General features: G+C 38.3%; 1 protein-coding gene across 5 annotated transcripts in view; it reads right to left on the bottom strand.

The window, feature by feature from the left end:
- Positions 1-497: 497 nt before the first annotated feature.
- The window catches only part of RBMS1 (RNA binding motif, single stranded interacting protein 1), a 200486-nt gene continuing 174491 nt past the window's right edge, over positions 498-26492 (bottom strand). For 2 of the 5 annotated variants that reach the window (XM_004674612.2, XM_012727031.1), the window contains 11 exons: positions 25990-26147; positions 23525-23604; positions 11301-11416; positions 10449-10498; positions 10233-10323; positions 7837-7884; positions 6918-6968; positions 4429-4539; positions 3300-3380; positions 1981-2065; positions 498-1259 (listed from right to left, as the gene is read on the bottom strand). In XM_004674612.2, the coding sequence (XP_004674669.1) occupies positions 1988-2065; positions 3300-3380; positions 4429-4539; positions 6918-6968; positions 7837-7884; positions 10233-10323; positions 10449-10498; positions 11301-11416; positions 23525-23604; positions 25990-26147 (864 nt within the window). In that variant the 3' untranslated portion in view covers positions 498-1259; positions 1981-1987. The remainder of the gene's footprint in view (positions 1260-1980; positions 2066-3299; positions 3381-4428; positions 4540-6917; positions 6969-7836; positions 7885-10232; positions 10324-10448; positions 10499-11300; positions 11417-23524; positions 23605-25989; positions 26148-26492) is intronic. The other 3 variants (XM_004674613.2, XM_004674614.2, XM_004674615.2) reach the window with 3 other exon arrangements.

Raw genomic sequence — 26492 nt, 5'->3', positions numbered from 1 at the left:
AGTAGCCAATTGTTTTGCTTCTATTCCTATCTCAGCTTATGTTTGAAGATAAATCCTTACTTTTAGCTTTTGCCATTTTGTTGCAATAGCAACATGTATATTCGGTTTGCCAGATCTCAGGCATAATTCTCATTCTAAAGCACTATCATTAGTATAAAGGAAGGACAAAACCTTCGTTGACTCCCCTCCCCCACCCCCCCTCCCATCCCAGTCCCAAAGTTACCTACACTAAATCTAGAACATCAAGTTAGGTTTTTTTTTTCTCCTGAAAAAAGGCAAAAAAGACTTTACATTGCATCATACAGCAGATATCCTAAATCAGTCAAACTATTAGAGGAAACTGTTGGCATACAGCCTTACAAACAATTTACCCTATTAAAAGTTCCCCAGTCAGAAAATGTGTTTCACACAAAACATTTTTTCCCTTCTTGCATTTTACTACCTTACACATTATGTGAAAAATCATTAAAAACACCTACTACATATTTAAAAAAGCCAAAATTTCAGCAACTTTTATTGACTATCTTTTAAAAGCCCTATGCTGCTGTTTTACAAGGCATAATAGACCAGCTCATTTGGTCAAAGCATTCTACATCATTAGTTTGGACTAACTTTTACTGAAACAGCTACAGCATCAAAAGAGTTAAGGCAAATTGGAATTCATAGAAAAGGATAAGACACTTCACACTACGTTGAAAGAAAGACGGAAAGCTAAGGAAAGAGACACTGACGGCAACACTGAGTTACAGCAACACTCGCACTGCAAGCACAGAACACCATGGTGAAGTTGGACTATTTAAACTTCGAAAGCTCATTTCATACAGCTGAGAAAAACACAAATTAAACACAAATTGAACAAAACCACAAAAATCCGGTCATGCACTTAGATAAGTCTTCATGGTCTCTGTGCATACCCAGAAAATTGAAGTTTTCTTTTTCTTTTCTTTTCTTCTTTTTTTTTCCTTTTTTTTCCTTTTTTGCATCATAACATTTGATAAAAATCTTTTTTTATTTTTGTTTGTTTTTTTTTTTTTACTAAAATAAACCTGTTCAGGGGAACAGCTACTAGATGAATTTAAGGGTTTTATGCACCTTATAGAACTTATAGCAAAAATAGTTTTAGTTGATTTCATTATAAATAACGTTTTCAAGAACCTGTGCAAAACTGTCAATAATTTCCTAAAGCACAATTGATCAGAAAAATCCATGATTGTTCAGCCTTCACACCCTTCTTCATGTAAGAACACCCTTCTGTACATCTGGAAGAGAAAAATGAAAGACAGATGCTTTTGTACATTTGGTATAAGCATCATAGAACTTTGTAGTGTCTTTTTGTGCCTTATAGAGAGAATGTGTTTGAAAAAGGCTGTGTTGATAAGTGGTGGTAGCTCACTAAGTAAAAGCCATCTAGAACTCTGGTGGTCTAAGTTCCATAGTTATTTTAATGAGATCTGCATGGCATGGCAAAGTGACAAGTTTTCAGATTTGTGGTTCCATTAAATGCAATCTCAGATCTCTCAATCTATGAATACTGATATTCAATTCATAGTCAAGTTACTGTTACTCTTGTATTGCTGAAAGAAGCAATATCATATGCTGTATTTCCTTTAGTTTCCAAGTATAGCAATATACTGTAGGATTATTACCCTACATTACATTGTATTTGCACTGTATTGTACTACACTGTAGGGTAAATTTGATTTCTGGTATTTTCTGATATATTACAGGTTTGGGGAAGTTGGGAGGGGAGAGAATATAAATATAATCAACTTCAATATAAGGCACTGTTTCTGTCTGGACAGATACTTAATCTGCAAATCTACAAAGTCACTGATTTTAACACTTCTGTAATTTTGGATTCCTTCAATGTGATTAAGGCAGTGTGGCCAAATTTTAATTCTTCTAAGGACCATTTTGATAGAAAGTTCATAGACTTTTCTTGACTTGAGCCCCACAATCATGGAAACCTTTCCCTCATACCTCACAGTTACTTATTGGGTTGAAAGGTATATGGAGAATGGTCATTAGACGTCTCTACGGCCACCTGCTGCTGGCCACTTGCCTCCTACAACAAAGCATAACAGATGAGACGTGAGCAATGAAATTCAAACTCTACCACCGAGGTCTGACCGAGTCCACATCTTAAAAACAAGCACTCTTTAAAATGGCATTAACTTTTAATGCCATTTTGAGTTTCAATACTCCCCAAGGAGTAAAAATGTCTGAGACACCCAAAGAATTGCTCCTGCCCCGCTCCCCCACCTTCTTGTTCTGTCTGTCCATACTGAGCTGCTGTTTATCAAACAAACCTCTTATCTCCTGGGACCAGATCTGAGTTGGAACTCAGTATTTTCAGATTTTAGAATTTGAAGTATGGTCCGCAAATGCTGTTATTCACAGGAGAGACCCAGTGGGGCCAAGAGCTGTCCCTCACAATCGCATTAACAGGTCTACACTGTAAGGCATAAACCACATAGAGTAAGTATCTTACATCAGTTCTGGTTGGGTTCTGCTACAGCTTAGGTATTTTGGTGAAGTAGAGAGCATTTTTATTTTCAATTTTTGTGCTTCAGAACTGCAGATAAGTTACTGAGTGTCCTGGTAACTGTCACTGTCAATAATTGAACAACTATAAATTAGAAGAAAACAGTTAAAAACCCTTCTAAAAATCTAGCTTTCTGGGAGCTGAACTGACTTGGTTCTGCCTAGTAGGTGGGAGTAATGAGGTTGATAACATTTCCTTGGAATTCTAAAGCTCCTTTGCAGGACAATGCTATACTTTCTGTCCAATCTTAATTCAAATGTCAGAATTTTTCCATAAGAAGTACTGAGAGTTATTTAGTTACATTAAATAGCCTGTAAAAACAGTTTTCTACTCATACCTGTTCCAGTTTTAAAGCATCAGCTTTTTCTGAGTATCTCCATTATAACTGATTTCTTTCTGTGATTATTACTATAATCTCTGGTCCTGGGATTGCAAACTCTACCTTTATTTTAATTTGTAAGTATCATTTTACAAGAGAAAAGATAGGGCCTTGAAAGGGTCTGAACTGTGCTACAAGTTTGGAAAAGCTTTCTGGAGGTCTTGGGCCTGCATGTCTCTGTGCTAATTTGTATGCAGAGGAGTGTATTGCAAGTTGAAAATAACTCTTACGTAACGTTCCCTTCTAAACTCAATTCTTTATGTGAATTTAAAATTTCTTTGGAAATTTGAATGACTTTCCTTTTGAGTTGTATTTAGTTTACCCGTTTCTGAAACTACCCATTGCCAGAACTGTCCCTGGATGGCTGGTACCAACCTCCACCGGCACGGTCGTCGTCTGCACGTGTGTGTACTGTGGCAGGTAGGCGCCTTGCATAGCTGAGGTTGCAGGCATGTACTGGAAAGAAGAAGGAAGTCAGGATGGGCAGGACAAGCCACACAGGATTCTAAGTGCTAGGGAATTTTTAGAGGGGATGGAAAGTATTTGGAAGTCTCCATGCAGAACTTTACAGAGGCTATTTCAAAGGTTAATTAGTACATGTAAATTTATCATATAGAAAGCAGTGGGGGTGTTTTCTACTTGCTGGATCTTTCAAGCTAAAAACCCACCTGTTTTGGGATTTCAGTATTACTTAATGTTATTCTAAAAACTCTCTCCTCAGAGGGCCTCATTATTTCTCAGTATCCCCCAGAACGAGTGTCTAGAATTGTTTCCACAGGTAGAGATCCGAGGGGTAAATGACTTTTCAGATCTCTAACAGGTCATTGCAGAATAGGAAATGGCCCCCTGCTTTCCTGATGTGCCATTTTTCCAAAAGCAGGAGAGCTGTCTAGTTGATTTCATTAGATGTGTGTGGCTCTGACTGAAACTTCACAGGAAACTGCTGCTGGTTTGTAGTGTAAGAAGGGAAACATACTACCCCTTGTTCTTTTAAACCATGACAGATAGAATTGAAAGGAAAAGCTTGTGGCCACTTATCAACCAAAAGTTCAGCACATCAAGCCTGGTAGTTAATCTGTACTGTACTACCTTGTATCAGCTCAACCTCAGTAATTAAGCCAGTCCCTTGGACTTTGGGGTAATAAGTCAATACCAAGACCATGATTCAAAGCCCCTAAATTCCATTAAAGGAAAAGTAAGTGGCCAACATGTGTCACTTTTGTTTCACAAGACCAAGCTGGCTACAGAGGCAATGATGACATTGGGTGGGTTTGTGTGCAGGTTGCTATATTTTGGTAAAGGAGAGATATCCAGTGAATAGATTTTTAATTCATCAATTAACCAAAAAATATTGGCATATTAACTATGTGGAAGTCAACGTGGGGGTGAGAAGGGATCAGCCAGACTCTTTGACATCATAGAGCCTGTAATTTGATAGGGAAGACACAGCCTGCATTCATTTACCCTCCTCTGCCAAGACATTTGATATTAATTTGCCACCTACTGTTCCGGTGCTGCCAAGTGACAGATGACTCATCTGCTGGGCCAGAGGGCTGATCATAGATGTGGGCTGTAGTGACATGGTGTGCTCCATGGAGGGAGTTAACACGGCACCCTAAGGAGTTGGAGACAAGAGCAATATAAGACAAAGTGAGGAAGGAAGATTGTATAATCCTCTTTGACAAAAGAATGGCCTTAGTTTGAGAAATGTGAATAACCTTCCCTAAACTTGCAATAAGTATCAAATTATTTCCTAAAAAAATCTTCTAGATTGTTTTTTTCTTGAGACTTTACAAGAACATGAGGGGAAATCATATCTTGGCACTCACTGTGCAGAAATCCCTTGAAAAGCTTTTTACCTTCACTTATGGGTGCAACTTATTCCAGCAGGAGGAGCTATAATAGCAAGTGCAAACTATTTTTGGCAGGATTGGGCTCCAGAATGCTTTCTTAAATTTTGTTTTTAAAATAAATGACAGCTGATGTTTTATGTAGTCACAAAAACAAACTACACTATTATAAATACAGTGCTTTGTTTAAAAATGTTCTGTAGAGAGAGAGATGTGATTCAAGATCAGGCTGATAGAATGAGAGGATCACAATCTTTATTCACTCTGAGACTACTAGAATTTAAAATGATATGTTGGCACCAAGGGAGGAAGGTAGATTCGGGTTAATATCAATAAAACAATTTTAGATTTTTTTATTTCATTTTAAAAATTCTGGTTATTAACATTCATAAAATTACATATAGATTTAAAAAAAAAAAAAAAGAGGGGTTAAAAGAAATCGCCCATAATTGGCTTCCCTAATACATCACAGATAGGGTCTTACTGTTCAGATTTAGCCTTAACATATTTTTATATAGTTGCAAACAGAATACATAAACAATTTCATATCAAGGGTTTTTGCTTTTAACTTAAATTCTATAATAGACTGTTATCTAGCCCTGCACAGCCATCATTACCATCATTTGTAATGATTACATAGAGGTACAAGGGTTATGTAAATTGAAATTAGCTATTTCTAGATTTTTGTATTTTCTCTAACTTAGCCTATTTAATACGCTTAGGATTTATACCATTTTGCTGTCGCCCAAAGATGCAATTTATACTTGACGCATCATACAGCTATTTGTTTTTGGTCTCACTGTACGCGACTTATCCCCTAACAACACTGTAACCTGCTGACAGTTGTATAGTTCAGGGTACAAATCAGTGTTTAGTCACTTGGTAATTTGACATGCAGGCATTTTAAAATCTGGGTAGGAAAAAGGAACAAATTCTCAGGAACCTTCTTTGCACATTCCGTCTCCTCAAGGATTTCAAACTGACATATCAGATATATGCAGTCTTTGTCTCCTAAAGTTCCCCCAAAATATATATATCAGAAATAGTTTCTTTTAACACATTCCATAAGAAAATTTTTCTTTTTATATTTTTAATGTGCATCATCAAAAAGTGTGTGGTAACACGGAAATGATTCAGAAGCTCAAATTGGGATGAAGGAGTTCCCAGCTCCTTTTTTACATTTGTGTGTAGGAGTAACTGTACTAGGAAGTCCCTAAATGAAAAGTGGGCTGGTTTACAGGACAGTACAGAACTGCCACAGACATGTGTGAATGGACAGACAGACACACCTCATTAGAGAGCTCTCCACCTGCATTATCACCTAAACATGTTTTACCTTCAGCAACTTCCTATCCAGGACATGTCTCTGGACTGCTGTTTCCTACACATGATCTTACACTGCTTAGCTCCGCTCTAGGTGTCCTAGGAGAAACTCCTGCCTCATCTAAAGGCCAGAAGCAGTGTGCTTTCTCAAAGACAAGCAATCTGTTTTCAAATGAATTGCAATACTTTTTAGTTACTTTTTAATTACTAAAAAGTTTTGGGCAGAATTTGTGGCCTTATGGTCAGTATATAGGTCATTTGCATTCTTAGCTTTATACTGTGATTTTATTCTCTACTTTTAAAATTTCTAAATTCCCATGTTCGATGAACTGGATTTTATGTATCTTTGCAAAACAAGTAACTATACTAAGTATAATACTACTACCTAGTAAGTATAACACAATTAACAAACTGTAATATATATTTAAGTACAACATGTTATGTACCAAAGGTGTCTACATTAGTACTGATTTTCTTCATGGAGCGCTAATACTGATGATATCTAGCTCAAGTATGAATAACTTTATAGCTGTATTATATAGAAAATAAAAAAAGAGCTGTTTCATCCCAAATAATGTTAAAAACTTAATCACTCAATTGAATGATCAATAGAACTGATAATAAGAAAAATGGTGTTCTGCCTCAAATATGAAATTTAAGTTCTTACTGTATGCAAATGTAACTGAATATCAACAATCTATTTTCCCAAGTACTATACCATTTTCGGCAAAGGGTTTTAACCTAGAGAATGTTTTTTTTTTTTTTTTTAAACATACATAGCTTACTTGCAAACCAAAAAGCATTAAGATGAAAAACTTACGGGGTGCTGTAGGATGTATGGTTGAGGTTGCATCCAAGAAGGACTTTGCACCTGGAAAAGGGAGGATTTTGAAAGAGACATTGATTTCCACTGGAATGCTACTTATTTCTCTAGAACTCTTCTAATCATGTTAAAATCTACAGAAGGAAAATAAGGAAACAATACTATCAATGATTAAAAAGATGAAGGCAGTTAGAGTTCTTGGTAAACTGGTCACTCTGAATAAGATGAAATGATCATTTAAAACCAAGTTTCATTTGCCCACTCAAAGAATATTTACTGAGTATAAGGCACCAAAGAGAAAAAGGCAAATAAGATATGGGGAATAAGGTCCAGGCCCCACCCTCAACATATTTACTTCTAAGCATGTGACAACTCAAATAGTAGAAAGTGTTACAGTCAACGTATGAAGTAGGCACTTCAGGAATAGAGATGAATGAGAATTAATTGCAGCACATCTTATCACAAACTAATCCTTAAAATATGTGCTTATTTAGAACAAATAACCAATGTCTTTGATATCCAGGACATTAGGTTTCAGAAACTTTATCTGGTGGTCAACAGTTTCTACTTAGTGTGGAAAATAGAAATCTGAAATTCAGGTTTAGTAAACTAAACTTTAGTAACCATATCTTGACATCTACAGTCAAAAGGGCATCCATCCAAACAGCAGACCCTCTGGATTGAGAAATAAGTCGTGAGAGTCAGGTTCTGTGGCAGGTTAAGAAGCAGGTGCAGTCTGCCACTCAAAGAGAAAAAAATATTAGTCCATTTCGTGATGCCCAGAGCTTTCCTGAGACTGAAATTTTAAAATAAGTCAACAAAACTCTCCTGTGTCTTATCCCCTACTGTTAACTTCAAAGGTTCTATAGAGAGGATATGGGGAAGAGTCATGGGGGAAGAATGTATTGTGATTTACCTTGATAGCAGAGCCCCGATACTTGTTTTCTCTGGTTTCCTTTGCCACCTAAGGCAGACCAAAGTTAAGTGCTTCTGCCTTGTTAACATTTCAGTTATCTGGACTGCAGCCTTTCCCCATTGGGGTACTGGTGGTTTCTTGTAGATGCCAATTTCTCAAATCCAATTGTATAAGCGTATGGTGGTTTAGTGGAGAAAGGCCCACTCCAACAAGAGTGAAAGGCCTTCACTGAATGAATTAGGGGAGGAGAGCAGCTCCCTAGAGACCCCAATTTCGGCCAGATGCTCCCATTTTTTTGGCAAAGCTTTTTAGTGATCTTAATAATCTAACAGTTTATATAGCATTATGGGGTTAGGGAGCTAAGACGTCTGATCCAATTCTTTCTTAAGCAGCAAATTAGCTGCAATTAATTTCTTTTCCTCAATTTTCCCTAACTATAAAATGGGAATAATAATCTATGTTCAATGAACTACCAACCACTGGTTCTTTACTTTTGGGTCATGGATCCCTCTTTCTAATGAAAGAAACAGACATACCTTCCTGCCCTGACAGCCCCTTCTCCCCAACTAACTGCATGCAGACAAGCAACATTTTGTAAATAATTTAGGGAACTCACAGGCCACTTGAAAGTTCATCTACTGACTCTACTGGGTCCCTGACCTTAGAGGGTTAGGGATTAGTCTTAAAGATTATAGATGGTACTGCCTGTCAGGCAAATAGAATGAAATTTCACATGCCCCTGAGAACTTAAGCCTAAACCCATAAAAAAATCAGGCCTCTGAGATTAAATGTTTCCAGTTAGGTATAGCCACCTATTACCAAACACTAGCCTCCTAACATTTTTTAAAATTCTATGAAATAATTCCATGGCCAAAATGCTCACTGCTTTCATAGTAAAAAGGGAAAAAGAGATGTTGAGGAGAAGCCATTAATAGCTATAATAAGTATAAGCAGCATATATTTCAAATAAATTTACACAATGTTGTGTCTGAGAATAAGCTTCCTTGAGCCTATTTTTAAGGGTATACATAAAAGGTGAAGGTTCCTAGTTCAGATAGTTTTCAAGTATAGGACTTGTTGATACAGGAAAATGCACTAGAGTAGATCTCATTGAGTCTTGCACAGGCAAGGAAAACACAGTAATCCTTAGTCCAAAATAATTTAGAGGGGCTTTTAATGAGTGAACACTAGCCCAGCAGATTGAAGCACCAGCATAAGTAATGTAAGGACCCAGAGAGAAAAACAACTAAGTGACAACTTGGGGAAAGGAGGAGAAAAGATCCTAACAGCTGAGGGAGGTTGTGAACATTACTTGAAAACTTTAGTTTTAGTACATTTGAACACTTCTATTGGCTTTTCCAAGCACCTTTCATGTTTTTAGACAGAATCACCTTTATGTTTCTTATGTTGACCAATCCATTATTCTAAAAATATAATGAATGTACTCTTACCTGTCAGCTAACCCTGCATATATTAATGATAATCATAGCTAACATCTATTGAGTACTAATGATATACCAGGTACTAAACTGAGCTCTTTACATAGCTTATTTTGTTCTTATTACACATTTATGAAATAGAAACTATTATTATCCCCATTTTAAAGATGAGGAAACTGAGGCTTACATAAATAAAACAACCTAGATAATATTGTAGTCCCCTAACCCCAGAAATCATTGGTATACCAACTAATTCAAATGTTTTAAAAACATGAATACACAAAAGTTTAGTCACATAGGATCTCAACAGTCAATAAAAGAGAACTACATCCCACATGTCTGTAACTGAACTCCATTAAATGTTCATGTCTGGGCTAAGCAGTAACCCTGCTAGAGGTACTCTGATACAGGAGAAGTGCATGTACACCAGTGGGTTCATGGAGAATAAAAGCTAACCCTGCAATAAAACCAAATCAATAGTATAACCAAGTGTTTAATGAGGGAGTCACCTCATTTTTTTTTCTTTTTTTCCAATTTTAGTGGGCTCAAATATTACTGCATCGCTCTTTTGATGATACCTAATAGACACATCTTTATTTATTAGCATGTTTACTTGTTCTTTTGTTAGTCCCTGCTGATTCAAAATCAAAGGTAAGGGTCATGCCTACCCTATAGTCTACCTACTGCCAATTCTATGTTCCACTTCTGGGACACACAGTGTCCAACAGCAGGGTTTGTTGTGGAGCGAGTATCTGGGTTCATCACAATTCTCCTATACATGAAAGTAAATTGCTTTGTCCAATAAAAAGCAGCTTATTCTAAATTGGGTATCCAAGCTGCAAAAAAATTTGACTTAAATTTCATTATAAATGTTCAAAATTTTAAGACATAAAAAATGTAGTAGTGCTTCATAGTCGGCAAATTGTCATATTCTTGATGAATCCTAAAGGTACAAACCTGGTAGGCAGATACAGGAGACGCAATATAGGGTGTAATGGAAGTTTGAGTGATCATTCGGTTTGTAGCAATACTGTATGGTGGATAAAATCTAGAACAAACACAAAAGCCTTTATTGAGTAATCCTTTAAGTAGAATAATTCATGGAACAGTGTCTGATATTTTCCACCTTCAGTTTTTCCCTCAAGCCATTTTGTCTTTATCTTAATGACATACCCGTTCTGTATAGCAGCTGTGGTTGGGTCATAAGTAAGTGTCATTCCAGCCTATGGGAAAGAGAAAGAAATATCTGTTTGCCAAAGGCATGATTTGAAAATTTCATTTCTTAGATAGCAACATAAAATAGTGATAATTTAGTAGCAATGGAAAAATGGTTTGTTAGCCAAATATAATCAACTGTAGATCTGCACTGTCCCATGTAGTAATCACTAGTCATATGTAGATTATTTAAAAAGTGGAAAATTGAGACAACATGGTAGCTGTCTTTCAAGTGCTCAATTAGCCACATGTGGCCAGAGGTTATCACCATGCAGATTCCAGATCTAGTGAATTCTAGATTTTGAATAGATGACCTTTTCCTAGATAGTCTTCCACCAGTATGCTACTTTAAAACAGCAACAACAAAGTCACTGACAATAAATATAAGAAAAGACTTCCACATTTTCATTAAGAAACTGAGCTTAAAAAAATAAAAAGCTAAAAAAAAAATCCCTCTCTTATAAACATACTGTTTATTTTATGATACTACTTAGGATCATCTTTGAATAATTATATATGGAAATCCCTTTAAGAAATCACGATAGCAAAACAAACCCTGAATTCTGCTAGTTATGTGTAATGAATTGATAAATCAGATAGTTGTACATTCTATCTGTTCATCTAGAAAAACCACCATGCTTAGCATCATATTCACTGGGAAAAAATTTCATTTGACAATATTTGGGTCAGACAGTATCAGCAGAAGGCTCATTCCTGGCACTATTCTGGAAGTCTGGCGCCAGCTCAAGGTGCACTTGAGCGACTACTTAAGCCGACACACCCACACTGAAGTTTCAAGGAAGGACTTACAAGTCTCACCTCTCCTTCTCTGTGCCATGGCCTTCCATTAGGGATGTATTTGTTTGGGTTCTGTCTCTTCTTCTGCCCTCCATCCGCAAACTTACACAATAAAGGTTCTGTAGGAGCTGAATAAATAGGGAGAAATAACAGTGAAACCAAAGTTAGAGGTATGTGCAGATGACCAAATGTAATTGAATTTCTTTCTTAATAAGAGCAGTGTTAGTGCTGTAAGGGAATTCATAGACTACTTTAAAGCAAAGGTTTACTCAGACCCTTATAGATGATTCACTGGTGAAAGAGAATACAGACAATAGATTAGTTGTTAAACATCCGAAGAGCTATTCTGAATCTTCAGGTTCACTTCAGCACTTCTTTAAGTATTAATACTCTTCTTTACATGCTGTGTCCTCTCTCATTTTGCTTCCTTCCCCAACTTCAAAATGCTTCCACAGCATCCCATTACCACTCCTCAGCAAGTGCCTTCACTCTCCCAACTCTCCAGAAAACAAGTTCCCCTTTTATATCCCTGGTTTAGTATTTTTATTCGCCGCATTTATCAACAATCTGAGTGCGGTGATTTGTCTGTAGTTGTCTCCTGTTCATCAGTCTCCCAGTACTTAGGATCTAGCACTTTGTAGGGAATTAGTATCTCTGGTTTGAGTCAATGAATGTAGAAGTAGTTCTCATTTTTTATTTTTGGGATACAGCATTGGAGATGATCTAAGAAAGCTGAAAAACGTAAGCACCTATTTAAAAGCTCATCTGTGCCTTTAACCATCTCATTTGGGGTTGTGAAACTCTCTACCATAAAATGATCCAGAGAGCAACTCATAAAACAGACAGACAAGCAAGAGATGCAGACTATCTTACAGGGATTCAATGTCATTAGTTAAAACAAAGCAAGATTAAAACAAGATAAAGAAAAGGCTATGATATAGTAAGACATCCATGACTTTGCTTTTCTACAGTATAATAGAGTATTCCAGAAAGTTTGTGTATTTCTGTCTGTTTCTCCTTAATGTAATAAAGGCAGTTACACCTTCCTGTCTGGGTCCTCACATTCTGTCCTTTGTCTACTGTAGAACCATGATTACTACTTTCAAGTTCTGTTTCAAAGTTAAATAACCATGAAAAGAAAATATACTTGTGGAAAATTTACCTTTGCCTCTTATTATCCTAATTCATCTCTTATTTTCTATCACTATTACCCACCCACTAATGACAGGGTGGGAGCAATAATGCCTCTCAACACTTCTCTGCTGAAAAACAAACACAACACACACCCCAATTGTAACTCCTTCTTGGGGAGCTGTCTCGGCTGTTTGGCACCCCATTCTCTTCTCTGGGGTGTGAACTCTCCAGAGCAAAGTGAGCTCACTTCTAAGTGGCAACTGTAGCAGGTATGAGGAAGTATGAGCAAAACTGTTAAGGTGAGAATACCAGTGTCTTCGCCTACCATTCACAAAAGGGTCCTTTGTTTACCTCATGACTCCACCCCACCCCACCAGGGCTTTCTTGAACAAGAAACTTCCTTTTAAGGCAATCTGGTTTTGATGGAAGATGGACTGGGCCCAAATCCTAGAGTACAGTGCAGATGAACTTCACTTTGTCTTTTCAAAAATAAATAATACTGGCTTTTGGAAATTTCTACACAATCACAGAAAGTAAATGGATGAAGCAAGAGGGCTTTTACTCACCGATGATGCATTTAATTCTACAATTGGGCCATGTAGAGACAGGTGGAAAGAAGGGTGGAAAGAATACAACATTCAAGTAGGAGGAGGGATAAAGTGCCTGCCTGCTGCTTCTTGGTTTTCAGAACAAATTGAAAAGAGACCTTAAAGATAAGCAAGAGCTAGATCTAGAAAGATCTTAGGGCATCAAATGTTTTTGTCTCATGACTAGATGAGGTTTTAAGATTTTGCCTTATACCTTTCAGAGCAAGATATTCTCCTTGGAGCTGGTATTGAGAATACTTTTAAATTTTTTTTAAAAAGATTTATTCATACAGAACTGGGGTATAGGCCAGTGATGTGGAGGGCAAGAGGATTCACCAGAGATAGTGGGGAGCAGAACAGGCAGATCGACAAAGTAAACTGCTGAGGGGAGCAGTGGGCGGGTCAGGAGAGGTGTGCCGCACCATGTGGGTCACCTCTGGGGCAGGTGGGGCTCGAACTCATGCAAAAGTGGCTTAAGCTTCTTAGTGCTGTGCTTTAACCGGCTGCGCCACCAGGGAGGGCCCACTTTTTAATTTAAAAAAAAAAAAATCCGGAGATATTAGAAAGCTACCTAATAGACTGAAATTTAACTTTAAAATAAGCGTTTACTTGGCACAATGAACAATGCATTTTCCTCTATTAGCATCATTTCTTCTAAAGAAGAAAGTGGCCAGGTTGGATTTTTTTTTTCTGCAAATTCACTACTGATTGCCTCAACAGGTAGTGTGAATGAAAGAAAACAATCCCCAGGAAGTGCTAGAGCACAACAAATGCTTCCATACCCAGTGTCCCCCTCTGCAGTAAACAATTTCAAATACCTCTTCACTGTCTACCTTGTGCTGTCAAAGAAAATGTAATCTCAGGCAACAAAATGCCTGTGAAAATGTATAATGATGAGTTAAATATCAAATGAGTGGTGACATGTTTGCAAATATATCATTTTCAAATGAAACAAGATGTAGGTGACTCTTTCAAAAAGGAATTATAGTTACTACATTACTACATGCTATTGTGATGTCATTAAGATATTTTTTCTCTCTAAAAGCAAAAAGTAATTAAAACAGTTTATATACTGCCAGGTGTTCTATGTACCAGGAAAACAAATTTCTTAAAAGAATTTTATCAGCAGAAACGACACATTTTAAAGATAGTTGTTGGCTCCTAGTTTGAGGGAAACGGTCATAATCCACTTTCCAGTGGAAAGTTCTATAAAATTCTAACGGCTTCTTTCCTCTATGATGTACATCCTCTTTGTTGTACTTAGCTGAACTTTTTATCGAGTGCCTGCTCTGTACAAAGTATACTGCTGTGATCTAGGGATTCAGTGAGAGATAAGATAGGGGCTTTGTCTTCATGGCGCTTATAGTCTAATGGAGAACAGTGTGTCCCTGATTTTATGAAAATTTATTTAGCACTTCATGGTAGAGAGTACTGTTTTTAAAGATGCTTGCTTTTAATAAAACTGCTTCTAGAAGTAAAATATTCTTGACACAGGAACAGCTTTATTTCCACTTAACTGTAGCATTATGAGATACTGCTTAGCCCTGTAAGTTCTTGATGTTATTTAATACAAGTATTGTACCATATGCTCCAGGAAAGCAATTCAGGATTTAAGACATAAATGGGGAAGGGTTAGAAGATTTCAGAATTGAAAATTAAATGAAACGCTTAGAAATGTGTCATGGCTCGATCCTATGGCTTATTCCAAATCAAGAGGCTAGTGCTAGTGTGTGCTTTGAAGCTGCCTACAAGGTTCCAGGCAGAAGAGTGGGAGGCCCTGTGCGGTGTCAGCCTTTCCACAGAACAAATCTGTGCCTTCTAGAACAAAAAAAATCTTCAGGAGGAAGTGCCATGAATACAAGTAATACGATTACGAGTCACAGGGCCATTTGGACATGTTAACTTTAAAAATTCAGAATGGAACAATTAACCCTTAACTCACACAAGGTAACTTTTCTACATTAGTGACTTTTTACAATAGTTTAAAGAGTTCTAACAAATTATTTGTGATTTAAGCTATATTCCTGTCTCAAGAGTGACAAAAACTAGTTACCTTTAATTTTTTTTTAATGTACAGAATATATAGGCTGAATTTTCTCTTAATTAATCACCATCTTTTGGGTTTGGAAAGGGTGTGCTTGAGATGTCTGGTGTGATCACTTGGGAGAGATGCTCTGATTATACAAGACAGAAGTCATTTTGTCTTTCATCAGAACCAACAGAAATGTGTATCTTCTCACTACTAAGTCTGACTACTGTAGAATAACCTTCAGCAAGCATCACCAGAAAGGCAAACAGTGATTTGATATTTTTAGGTATCTCTTAAAGGGCCATCTAAGGTAACTGCATTATTGGATTCTCCAATGTCTCCTCAATAGGGCTCTGAGAGAGGGTTGATCTTTTACAGATGTCGCACTTTGTGGTACTTGGATCCCTCCTGAGACAAGGGCGTGGGTGATGCCTATGACTCACTGAACATCTCCACCAAGTAGTTTCCTTACCTGTCTTCTGAAGTTCAAGCTCTAGTGATTTATACTCCAGTGTCTTTCCTGGACATCCATACTGAAAACCACTCCCAGAATCCTGCTCTGACTAAGCGCTGTACATAGGGATTTGGTCTCCTGGAAGTCCTCCTAGCTCATAGGACTAGGAGTTTCTGCAATGTGTGCAGAGGAGACATTTTCCTCACTGTGTTCTAAAGGAGGTCTTCTCCCTGCCCAATATGCTAACAGCCACTACAGCTGGAGAAACTGTTACTCCCCTACTCCCATTTTTCTAGTTACACAGTATTTTATCCAAGCCAATATCCTGTAAAAGGGATAGATAGAAGCTTCTTCCTCAGCTCTTAAAAACTAGCTCAGTGAGTAACTATAATGAGCTTTGTCTTACTAATATGGTTAGTTACTTTCAAAACTCAACTAACAACATGCAATTCGGGCTCTGAGTATCTTCTTTTACAAAGTTCAGTCTACAGACAAAACAGTTTTTTTGTTGTGAGCAACACTGTTTTGTGTTTTAGCGCTTCTTGATTCTAATCAAATTCTGCTGCTTAACTCCAAGCTACTCTCCACATCCCACTCAGCTTCACCTATCCCTGAAATGATTTAACAGTAGTTGGATAGAAAACAAAACCTCACTTCTTTCCCATCCCCCCTCCAGAAATGTGTTAATATATCTGTTTTTACTACTTTTCTAAGGCTATATTTACTTCTCAGATTTGCAATGGCACATCCGTATTTTCTACTTTTAATCTTGTGGCTATTTCTCTACCTTGACAATTAGTTTCAAGAAGTAATGGCTACATCATATTCTGGCTGAAAACAGATCAATTCTAGTTTCTGTCACCATAACTAATCTGTATGACACCTGTGTATGCACCTTGGCTCTTTAATCCTGGTGCCCTCAGCTAGATGTTGGTCAGACTGTGTGAAGGCTCAAACACCAGCTCTCCATTAGTCTCCCTGGATTTTAGATTTGGCTTTGGCATATGTTAACAGCCAGTGACTACAAAAGTCAGTCAATGGCTCTAGTTTCATAATCTGTGAAATGAGGATGGTAACAATACTTACTGCAAAGGCACATTACAACACATTCCTTAGAGCAGCTCCTGGAATATTAGCTGTTGTTATACTACAATTACAAGAGAAGCTCAAAAGTTGGAGCTCACTGCGTTTGAATTCTTGGGAACTTGTGGTTCAAAACTTCTAAATATTTTTAGGGACTGGCTGGTTTTCTTAGGAATTGATCCTTCGAGATTTAATGAGCGGGCTAGGGCTGCTGCCTTGGCTTCCCAGAGAATGAAGAAATGTTCAACTTGTAGTTAAGGATAAAGTTAACCAGTAAATAGGTGTGTTTTAGAAAACTTTTATAGTAGCACATCATCCACTAAGATCCTTAGGCTTTCATAAAGCCTAACTCCACTGTATATTCTTCCTTACTGGCAGAACTTGTTAGCAAAAAGGCACGATGGATGGTATCAGCAACAAGCCTGAAGGCAGCCCCATCAGAGGCCAGGAGTGACACTCAAAGCATCTTGGCCTAAAACACCGGCACTTTAATATAATTTTTTAAAAATTTAAAACTATATTCATTATGCCACCCTTCTTTTTTGTACTGGTACTTTTTAAAAATTAGACTTCCCCCCTTTGTGAAGAATGAGTTTGCATTTTGAAGCTCACCTCACTGACCTCAGGTCCGCAGCAGTGCTCTGCTTTCATGGCAGCTACTGCTCCTGAGAGTGCATCCCTGGAGAGCACATCTCAAGGGCAGGCGCCCGCAGACGGGGCGTGCTGGGAGAGGGAAACAAACACACCATCCCAAAGGTACGATCACACTGTCCTAAAGGTACCAGGGGTATTACAAGTCTTCAAGCATTTTTGTCCTAGAGCTGCCAAAACCTTCTGTTTTTACAGAGTAATAATGCCTATGATAAACATTCAGGAACAAAATGGGCAATAAAAACCTTTGAAAGATCTCCAGCCTTTTTACTACAGTCATAATTTTCCCTCTAAACATTGCCTTTTCTGCCTCCAGGCACAGGACAATGTCCAAATAATATCACTTACAAACTGGATTATGAAATGTGGCTCAGCACCATTTTCAAGTCCTGCTAGGCACATATCTAACCTGAAAAGTTAAAGCAACACAGAAAGCAGATGTAAAACAGGCGGAGGCCTTTGACTTGAAATGGGCTCACAAGGCAGTTCGCTGACTTACTCCTTGACACAGACGGAGATTTGGGCTGAAGCCTGCATGGCCCTGAGCAGCACTCACAAATCCCATGACTAGACTTTTCCCACCCAATTTTTTTTTTTAAGGATTTATTTATGTATATAAGCACTGGGGTGCAGGCCAGAGGTGCAAGGGGTAAGAGGAATCACCAGAGACAGAGTTGGGAGCGGAACAGACAGATTGACTGAAATACCCTGCTGAAGGGAGCAGCAAGTTGGACAGGAGAGGTCTGCTGCACCATGTGGGTCACCTCCCTGGCCTGGATAGAAATGGTGTTGCAGTGGCTACAGATAGTTTTCAGAGTGCTGTGTTTTAACCCACTGTGCCACTAGGGAGGGCCCTTCCTACCCAATCCATGTCTTTTGTAGACAGGGACTTAATCAAACTATTAATGTCTTGGAGAGAAATGGGGGTTCACACTGCCTCCTGCAGCAGTGAGCACAGATGTGGCCTTTGCGTGTAGTGTGTGTGCTTCCCACCCATGCAAAGCAACAGGCGCATTGGTGAGCCCCAGCTTACATGCAACTTCTGTTTTTTTTCAGGCACTGTGTTCTCTTCTAGGAAAAGCACCAGAGAAGCATTTTCTAGACAATTTCCCTGTATTATGACCATGTGACAGTTTTTTTTCCCCCCTTTGGGCATAGTATCCTAATTTGGACTCAGTTCTATATAACTACAACTTCCCATCCTTTGTTTCTAAAACACACTGTGATGTTAACCATCATATTATCTATCTCCATAGTGAAATTTTTATCAAGAAAATATGTTGTAGTTTACTGTAAACCTCTATCAAATTTACCTACATCATCTCACAAAGAAGTCATTGCCTCTTTTACCATGGTTAGGGACCTCTCAAACAAACCTGACTTTACTTGCAAACCAGTTCAATCAAAACTAAGGCCTAGCCAAGTATGAAAGAATGCTTCAAGTTTTCAGGGGAAAATTCAAGTTTTCAGGGGAAAATAAGAGATTGGTTGCAAAGTGTAAGAAAAGGTCATAGGAGAAAGTTTTTCAACATAACTATATGTGCAAAAGTAAATTTGCTAGGGAAAAAATGTAACATCAGATATAGATACAGAAGCACAATTCAGAAAATAGATTGCATTAACATTGTGAGGGGATATGTTGGTTATTTACAGAACTACAGAGATGTACCATGCTGGGTTCCCTGCTCTAGACCAGGATGGAATGTATCAGGCACGAAGGAGCCAACCATATCACACTGGCTATGAAAAAACTTGTTGTTAGATGAGATGTGACAACTCATGTCCAGAGCTGACTCCTTCTTGCTTGTTAGCTTCCTACTGCTTTAAAGTATCACATTTGAGTCACTGTTCTGTTTTATTCACTTTCACTAAGTATCTTCTGGGGGACTGTGTCTTAGGTGGGTTTCATTTTTGTGCTTAGCATCAATGTTACAAGAGCAAACTGCCAGTCATATATAAGGATCTCAGCACTCTGATAAAGATCATCTTGGATAATTCTGCTTATGCCAGTTAAAAAAGATGCATCATTAAATAATCCATCCTCTGCCTATATTTATGAAATGTTATGTCAGCCAAGTGATGAACACGTATTATTTAACTATTAAAGCAGAGGCTCATTTGATTTATCTTTGCCTGGCAATATTTTTGTTTTTCATTTGGTTCTACTGAATATAAATTCATACGCACTCCAGAGAAACCAGGTTCTGGAATAGCTTTTCATGTAATTTGAGGGGAGAAAGCAGACTGTTAGTCAAAGATAATTCTAGTATTGTATGTACAAATAGGGGGGGAAATGCCAAGAATTTGAAGACTGTTTCAAATTCTGTTGTGGGTTCTCAAGTCCACTGAGGACTTTTTTTTTTTTTTTTGCAGAGGGGGGGGGGGGGGGCATTAAAGCTGAGTCATTGGAAGGGTGTGCTTCCAATTCATCTGCAAATAGGTATCCAGAAAGCATTCTACATGAAAATGCTCTTGGAAACCACTCAGTAACCTCTGATGATACAGGGTATCCATAGGCTGTCTGTGTCTAGCACAAATTAAAAATAAAACATAGGCCCTGCTGCCAAAGAACTTGTATTCTTACTTGGGAACCAAGACTAACACACAGGAAAGATGATGAAACATTAGAAAGTAGCATAAAATTAAGCTCTGATTAGAACAAGTAGAACAGTTACTGAACTAGCTGCAAAGGTGCAAAGAATCTTCTCATCATTTACAAGTGGTTTGAAAAACCAAGGCCTTTATACACCCTTGAATGGGTGTGACCAGGAGTTTTCAAACCCACTTCAAAGAAAATATTTAAATGATACAACCTCATTGAAGTCATTTGGAGAAAAAAGAAAGTTGTCCTACTTCAATCTTTCATTCAAGGAAACTGGTAGACTTTATTTCAGACTGATACAATGTCAAAACAAATGTGTAGTGATATTTTTCTCCTTCTCCAACTTTCTTGTTGTATTCAAGAATGAACTGAGATAGTAAAGTTGGGTGAGTAAGTAGCCTTTCAAGCAGACTAACAATCTTGGGTCTTGGTCACATAGAAACGAGGGGTCTACTGTGCATAGGCACTGAACTCAGGACTGATGGGGCAAGTTTTTACAAAAGGCTCCCATGTAAGAAATTTCTACCTCATTTTTACTAGGTTGGAGGATGAAAGTATTCCTTCTTTCTTTCACCTCAACTGGTGCTGATGGAAACACAAAACAGAAGTTCTTTCACGAGACTGAGTTCCCTAGAATAGTGTGCATCCAGGTCTAACATTCTATGTTCCAAAGTCTTACCTGTAGGCAATTGGAGCCACGTAAACCCTGTGCTATTGGGTTTTTAGTATTATACAATGAAATGCACTCTAGTAGCTCACATATTTACAAACAGGTTTTCTATGACGTGAGATTCAACGTGACAGAGAATTAAAGCAAATCCCTAATTATAGTCATCAGCCATGTGGGTAAGGATGGAGGCCTGGAGCTACAGTGCAAAAGTCCTGGGCACTAGTTGTACATGCACAGTCTAGCAAATAGCAGAACAACTCAAATGCTTTCTGGTTTGTGGTCAGCTACTAAGCACGCTAGCTTGTAAACAGGTAGCACTGTCTTGGTGTAGCTTGGTAAAATTTAGACAAAATCAACAAACATTTGTTGCTGCTTAGTATGGAGCTTCTAGTGTAGTAGACTGACACTGACATAGGAGAGTGTCCTCAGGGTGCTAAGCAAACAGGAGGTAACCCCATGGGGACTGAAGAAGCTCTGTGCAGTGGCAGGGCACCTCATCCCAGAGTCCTTGCAGGAAAAAGAAATGCAGTCACATGGGGTATGAGGAATTTGAGTTCAGCAGTGGAGAGGATCACCAGGGAGTCAGGGATCTCAGGGAGACAGGACTGAAGATGTAGACAAAAGCCCCTCCCTGTCTCTTTAGGGCCCCTGGATCTGTTCCGTGCAGGGCAAGTGACAATGGGGCCAGTGTTTTACCAAAATCTCTGGGCTGAAGTCAGGATTTCTGAGAAAGGAAGGACTAGAGATAGAGTAAGAAATTAGGAGAGAGTTGTGAGGGTGAAGGTAAGAGATAAGGGATTAAACTAGGCCGTGGTAGGAGGCAAGGATGGGAAAGGGAAGATTTTAGAAATAATCAGGAAGAAATACAAGAATGACTGTGTGTGAGAGATGATGGATAGAAAGGGAGGAGGTACCCAGAATGATTCAGTCCTCAGTTCTGGCTTGGTGCCTGAGTGGATGTTGGTTACACTAACCGAAATAAGGACAAATTGGAAGAGGAGTAGGACTAGGTGGTGAGGGGAAGTAATTAAGTTTTAAAAGGCAGGAATGTCAGGTAACTGAGGTCAGGCAGCCTGAGTGTGGTTCAAGCCAGAGAGCCTGCGGCTCAGGAGAAAAGCCAGGATAGGAGATGAATGTTGGGTCATCTGAACAGAAGTAGTAACTGAAATCTTGAGAGTGAATAACAATCTATCAGAATTGTAAGCCAAGAATAGAATTCAGGGAAACAAATCATTAGAGTATACAGTACAAGGAAGAAACGAGACCATAGAGAAGGAATTAACACAAGATGAGAGGAAAATAGAGACAGGTGAAGAGAAATCAAGCAACAAATGAGGGATTTGAGCTGCATGAACACAGAAACAGCATTACAAAAATGGAGTCCCTCCCCATCTGATAAACAGGATATATATGTTATGACTCGAATTGTGTCCCCTCCACTGCTCTCCCCTTCCCACAAAAAGATGTTTTACCTCTCAGTATTTCAGAATGTGACTTTAGGTAGAGGTAGGACTTTAAAAGGAGATATTAGCTTGGTCTGAATCCAGTGACTGGTGTCCGTAGAAGAGGGAAATGGACACACCTGAGACAGATAAGCATAGAGTAAAGAGGTGAAGACTCACAGAAGAGTCATCTATAAACCATGGTGGGGGCGAGGGGGATATGTCTAAAATAGATCCTTCCACATCGGCCTCACTAGGCACCAATTCTAATGACACCTTGACCTTGGACTTCCAGTTTCCAGAACTGTGAGACAATATGCTTCTACTTAAGCCACCCAGGTTGTGGTACTTTGTCATACTAGCCCCACAGACTCAGAGAGGAAATTTATCAAGAGGCAAATGAGATGTAAACAAGAGGTGAGGGAATAAGGACTACTTTTGAAAGGTTTATTTACATGAGAAGGACCTAGAGAGGAACACAGTGACAGCTAGTTCAATCACAGAAATCTGAACCAAGTAGATTTTTCTAGAGTTTTTTTTTTTTTGTAATTTAAAAGTATGGACAGCCTTTTTTGCCTTTTTTGTTCAACATATTCTATAATTTTAAAGATGCCTGTTGTTGTCACGCTCACATTTTAATCCTCATATTGTTTACTTGTACATTTTTCTCTAATTTTGTCCTGCCAGAGATCTTTTATTAATTGGATAAAAAAAAACAACAGGCTGAAATTATAAGAGAGGAAGGGGGAACTGGCAGAGTAAGGTCTCATGGGATGGGGTCAAGGCTATAATTTTGAAGCCCTGTCCTTAAGACTTTAGTGAAGGAGAGCATCAAGAATGGTGTAGGTCTCTGTTGGGAGGAAGCAGGAAGTTGATGGCATTTCAACCTGGTGACCTCAATTTTATTCATCAAGAAGAAAGTAAAATCATCTGTGCAGAGTTGGGGTTAAGGCCAGGGAGGGAACTGCAGAGGTCGGTGAATTCTGCAAACTACTCTCAGGGAAGAATGGTTGATGCTGAAGACAGGCTCTACCTGCCCAGGTATGACAGGAGCAGTGAAGCTGGACAGTTGTGACCAGACCTGGGTAGTGATAAGAAAGAGGCAACGAAGGGCCAAAGAAGAAATGGAAGGGCCCTATTTTATTTCAGAACATGAGTGTGGGGGTAAAAAGCTCCTTAGGGGGCGTATCTTGGTCAGTAACGCAAAACAGCACTGGAAAAGGGGATATCACCAGGTCAGAGAGGGTGGTAAGTAACATGAGGTGAAATTGTTCAGGACGTACGTAGGAGCTAGAGTGGAAAGAACCACAATCCTCAAAGGATGAGTGACAGATTTATTGAGGGAGGTGATAAGGTGGATTAGAGGACAGGCTGCTGCAGGTCAGAGAGCTTCTGACCAGTGGGCCGCCTTCATATTGAAACCTGATGTAAGGAGAAAGGTGAGTTTTTTTTTTAGGTTTTGTTTTTAGAGCCTAAGGAATATAGCTTAAAGAGCAAAATGAACAGGTTGGTTTGTTTTTGACAAAAAGGTGCTAAAATTATACACATTATCAGTAGTCTTTTATAAGATTTTAAACAACATACCTGAAACTCCAGGTGGCGTCTTAATAAATTTTCCATTAAAATGACCAATAACAGATTCACACTTTTCTGTTGATTCCATCCTATTTGCATATAAAAACAGAACATGTATTTAGCATTCAGTTCTGTATATGTATATGTGAATTATATTCCTATAGGTTTATTTTATATAAATACAACCTAACAAAATGAGTTTATTCTCTTATCTAATTGTTTAATCCTAACTGCAAAATGCTAACGGATAACCACAGACTACAGCCTGAATCACAAAGGAAACAAATTATATCCAGAATTTAACATCAAGCATATTAAATATATGCTTTTTTCTACTTGTAAGAAAACCAGCAATACACAACAGATTTATTCTAGCTATGATAATGATATAAAAACAAATGGTTAAAATACTTGTGCATTTACTACTTGCGGGAATATTGCTTGTTTTAAAGATGGTCTTTCCTTTTACTAAGTCACAAAATGACAGACTTGATGTCATGATAAGAACTACTGTTGATCAGAGTGCTGTATTTATTACATTAATTTTAAGTTTAAAATTAACATAGAGAAGCCAATTATGAACTTTTTCATTTTGACTATAGAAGAATAACTACAGGATGTAAGCTTGATGACTTACTCCACATCTGTTGGAGGCTAAAAACACTAAGAAGAAACATTCCAAGGAAATTTTAAAAATCATTCAATGTTTCTTCCATTAAAGAAAAATAAGATAATCTCAAAATGCATAACATACCTGGGCTAATCAGAGTTAAACCTTACTTTTTAAAATTGTTACTAAACACTAAACAGAAGTGAATTGAGTTGCATTTTTAAGATACAAATGAAATAATTTGATCTACTTTCAGAAAACACCCACAGAATCGACAATTTTTAAATGGCTCCAAGTCTTTCATTGTATCACCTGGATCCTTTTTTTTTTTTTTTAAGATTTATTTATTTGTGCATATAGAACTGGGGTACAGACCAGAGGCTCAGGGGCCTCACCAGAGACATAGTGGGGAGCAGAACAAGCAGATCTATGAAGTACACTGCTGAGGGGAGCAGCGGGTGGGTCAGTAGAGGTCTGCCACGCCATGTGGTCACCTCCGGGGCAGGCAGGAATCGAACTCATGCAGAAGTGGCTTTAACTTCTCAGTACTGTGCTTTAACCTGCTGCGAAAACAGGGAGGGCACTCACCTGGATCCTTTTAACCATGAAATGTATACTGGAGATTGAAGCAGCTCTGGAGATTTTGGACCTGTAGAATTCTAGCATTATAAAACTGGCTAGCAGAAAGAACAATGGACTAGAAAAGCCAGAGGAACAGATTAATAGATGTTGCTTCATAATCTGGCAGCCCATGAAAACATCTCAATTTTTTTACATGTAAAACAGGAATGAGATTAGCTTTGTTGATCTTAAAGTCTACTGTACATAATGCTTGTCAGCAAATGTGACAATGTATATGCAAATCTTTCCTTCAAAATGAGTCAATAATTGAAAGCATGTAGAGAGTATAATAATAATGCATCATGTAAGGTTAGGCTTTGGACATGGACTTTTGAAACAGAACTGTATCAAAAATCAAGACTCCTATTTAGGATTTTTTCCTTTAGAAACCAAACTAAGCACTATACTGACATATACTTTCTAGGGTGTAAGGGATTAAAAATAAAATGGAATGAGTGGGACAATTACCTACATTTTACTTTAAAAAAAAAAAAAGAATCTGAACTGATGTTATAAAATGTTGGAGCTAGCATACCAATTGGTGATTAAATTAGTACCATACCTATTAATGCTTTATTTTCTGAATTATTCACTTTAAAATCTTAATCACTGACTAGGACTGATGATGAATCAAATCTTTGCTTGAGAAAACATACTAATTTACTTAAAAAGTTTAGGGCCCTCCCTGGTGGCGCAGCGGGTTAAAGCACAGCACTGAGAAGCTGAAGCCACTTCTGCATGAGTTCGATTCCCACCTGCCCTGTAGGAGATCCACATGGCATGGCAGATCTCTCCTGACCCGCCCGCTGCTCCCCTCAGCAGATCTGCCTGTTCTGTTCCCTGCTCTGTCTCTGGTGAAGCCTCTCCCCGCTCCTGAGCCTCTGGCCTGTACCCCAGTTCTGTATGCACAAATAAATAAATCTTTAAAAAAAAAAAAGTTTAGGAGGCTGCAACTGTTATATTACAGGCACCCTGGTCTTATCAGTCAGAATATTAAGGTTATACTTTCAAACTATTGCTCATGTGGTATTTTCATGTTCTGAGTCACAAAAGATTTACTGTTCAGGTAAATATTTTAGGTTTAAGTATCCTAACAGACTTCCAAATGATCTGTGAAAGTGCAAACCAACATTTGGTGCAACTGGCTGCATAACTCTGGCTCAATTGTTTTCTTCTTGCTCTAGTTTTATTTTCCAGGAAATTTAGCAGCACGAATGTTTTTGACATAGTGTCACATACTTACCTAGCAAAGCCAACACCACGACTTGTACCACTGGAATCACGCAGTATCCTTGTAGAAATAACCTGTCCAAATGGTTTGAGCATATTTTCAAGCTCTTGCTCATCCATGGACAGTGGCAAATTGGAAATGTACAGGTTGGTAGGATCTTGTTCCTGTTGCTAAAACATAACAGAATTGTCAATTTCCAATAGAAGGTGAAATAGTTAACACACCAACTTTTATTTAGCCACTCTCCTTGCTCAGGTCCTTTAAAAATGAAATCATAGGAACTTCGGAATATCCAAGTGTCACCTTGGACACTTGAAAATAATGTTTGAAGCTTGGACAATCTGTGCGGTACAGACATGATCCCACAGAGCCATGCTTAGCAGATCTGGAAGTGGAACTGCTGGCAGGCGCTGCTCAGTTGGGGAGGATGCCCTCATAGAACCACAACGCTCAGCTATTAGCAGCATTCCCAAAATAACCAACCTCTCCTCTGCTACTATTTTTAGGAGTCCATT

Source organism: Condylura cristata, unplaced genomic scaffold (assembly GCF_000260355.1).
Source record: "Condylura cristata isolate star-nosed mole 26May11 unplaced genomic scaffold, ConCri1.0 scaffold00002, whole genome shotgun sequence".
Classification (NCBI taxonomy): Eukaryota; Metazoa; Chordata; class Mammalia; order Eulipotyphla; family Talpidae; genus Condylura; species Condylura cristata.
Note: the sequence above shows the minus strand (reverse complement) of the source record. Positions and strands in the feature narration are given on the sequence as shown.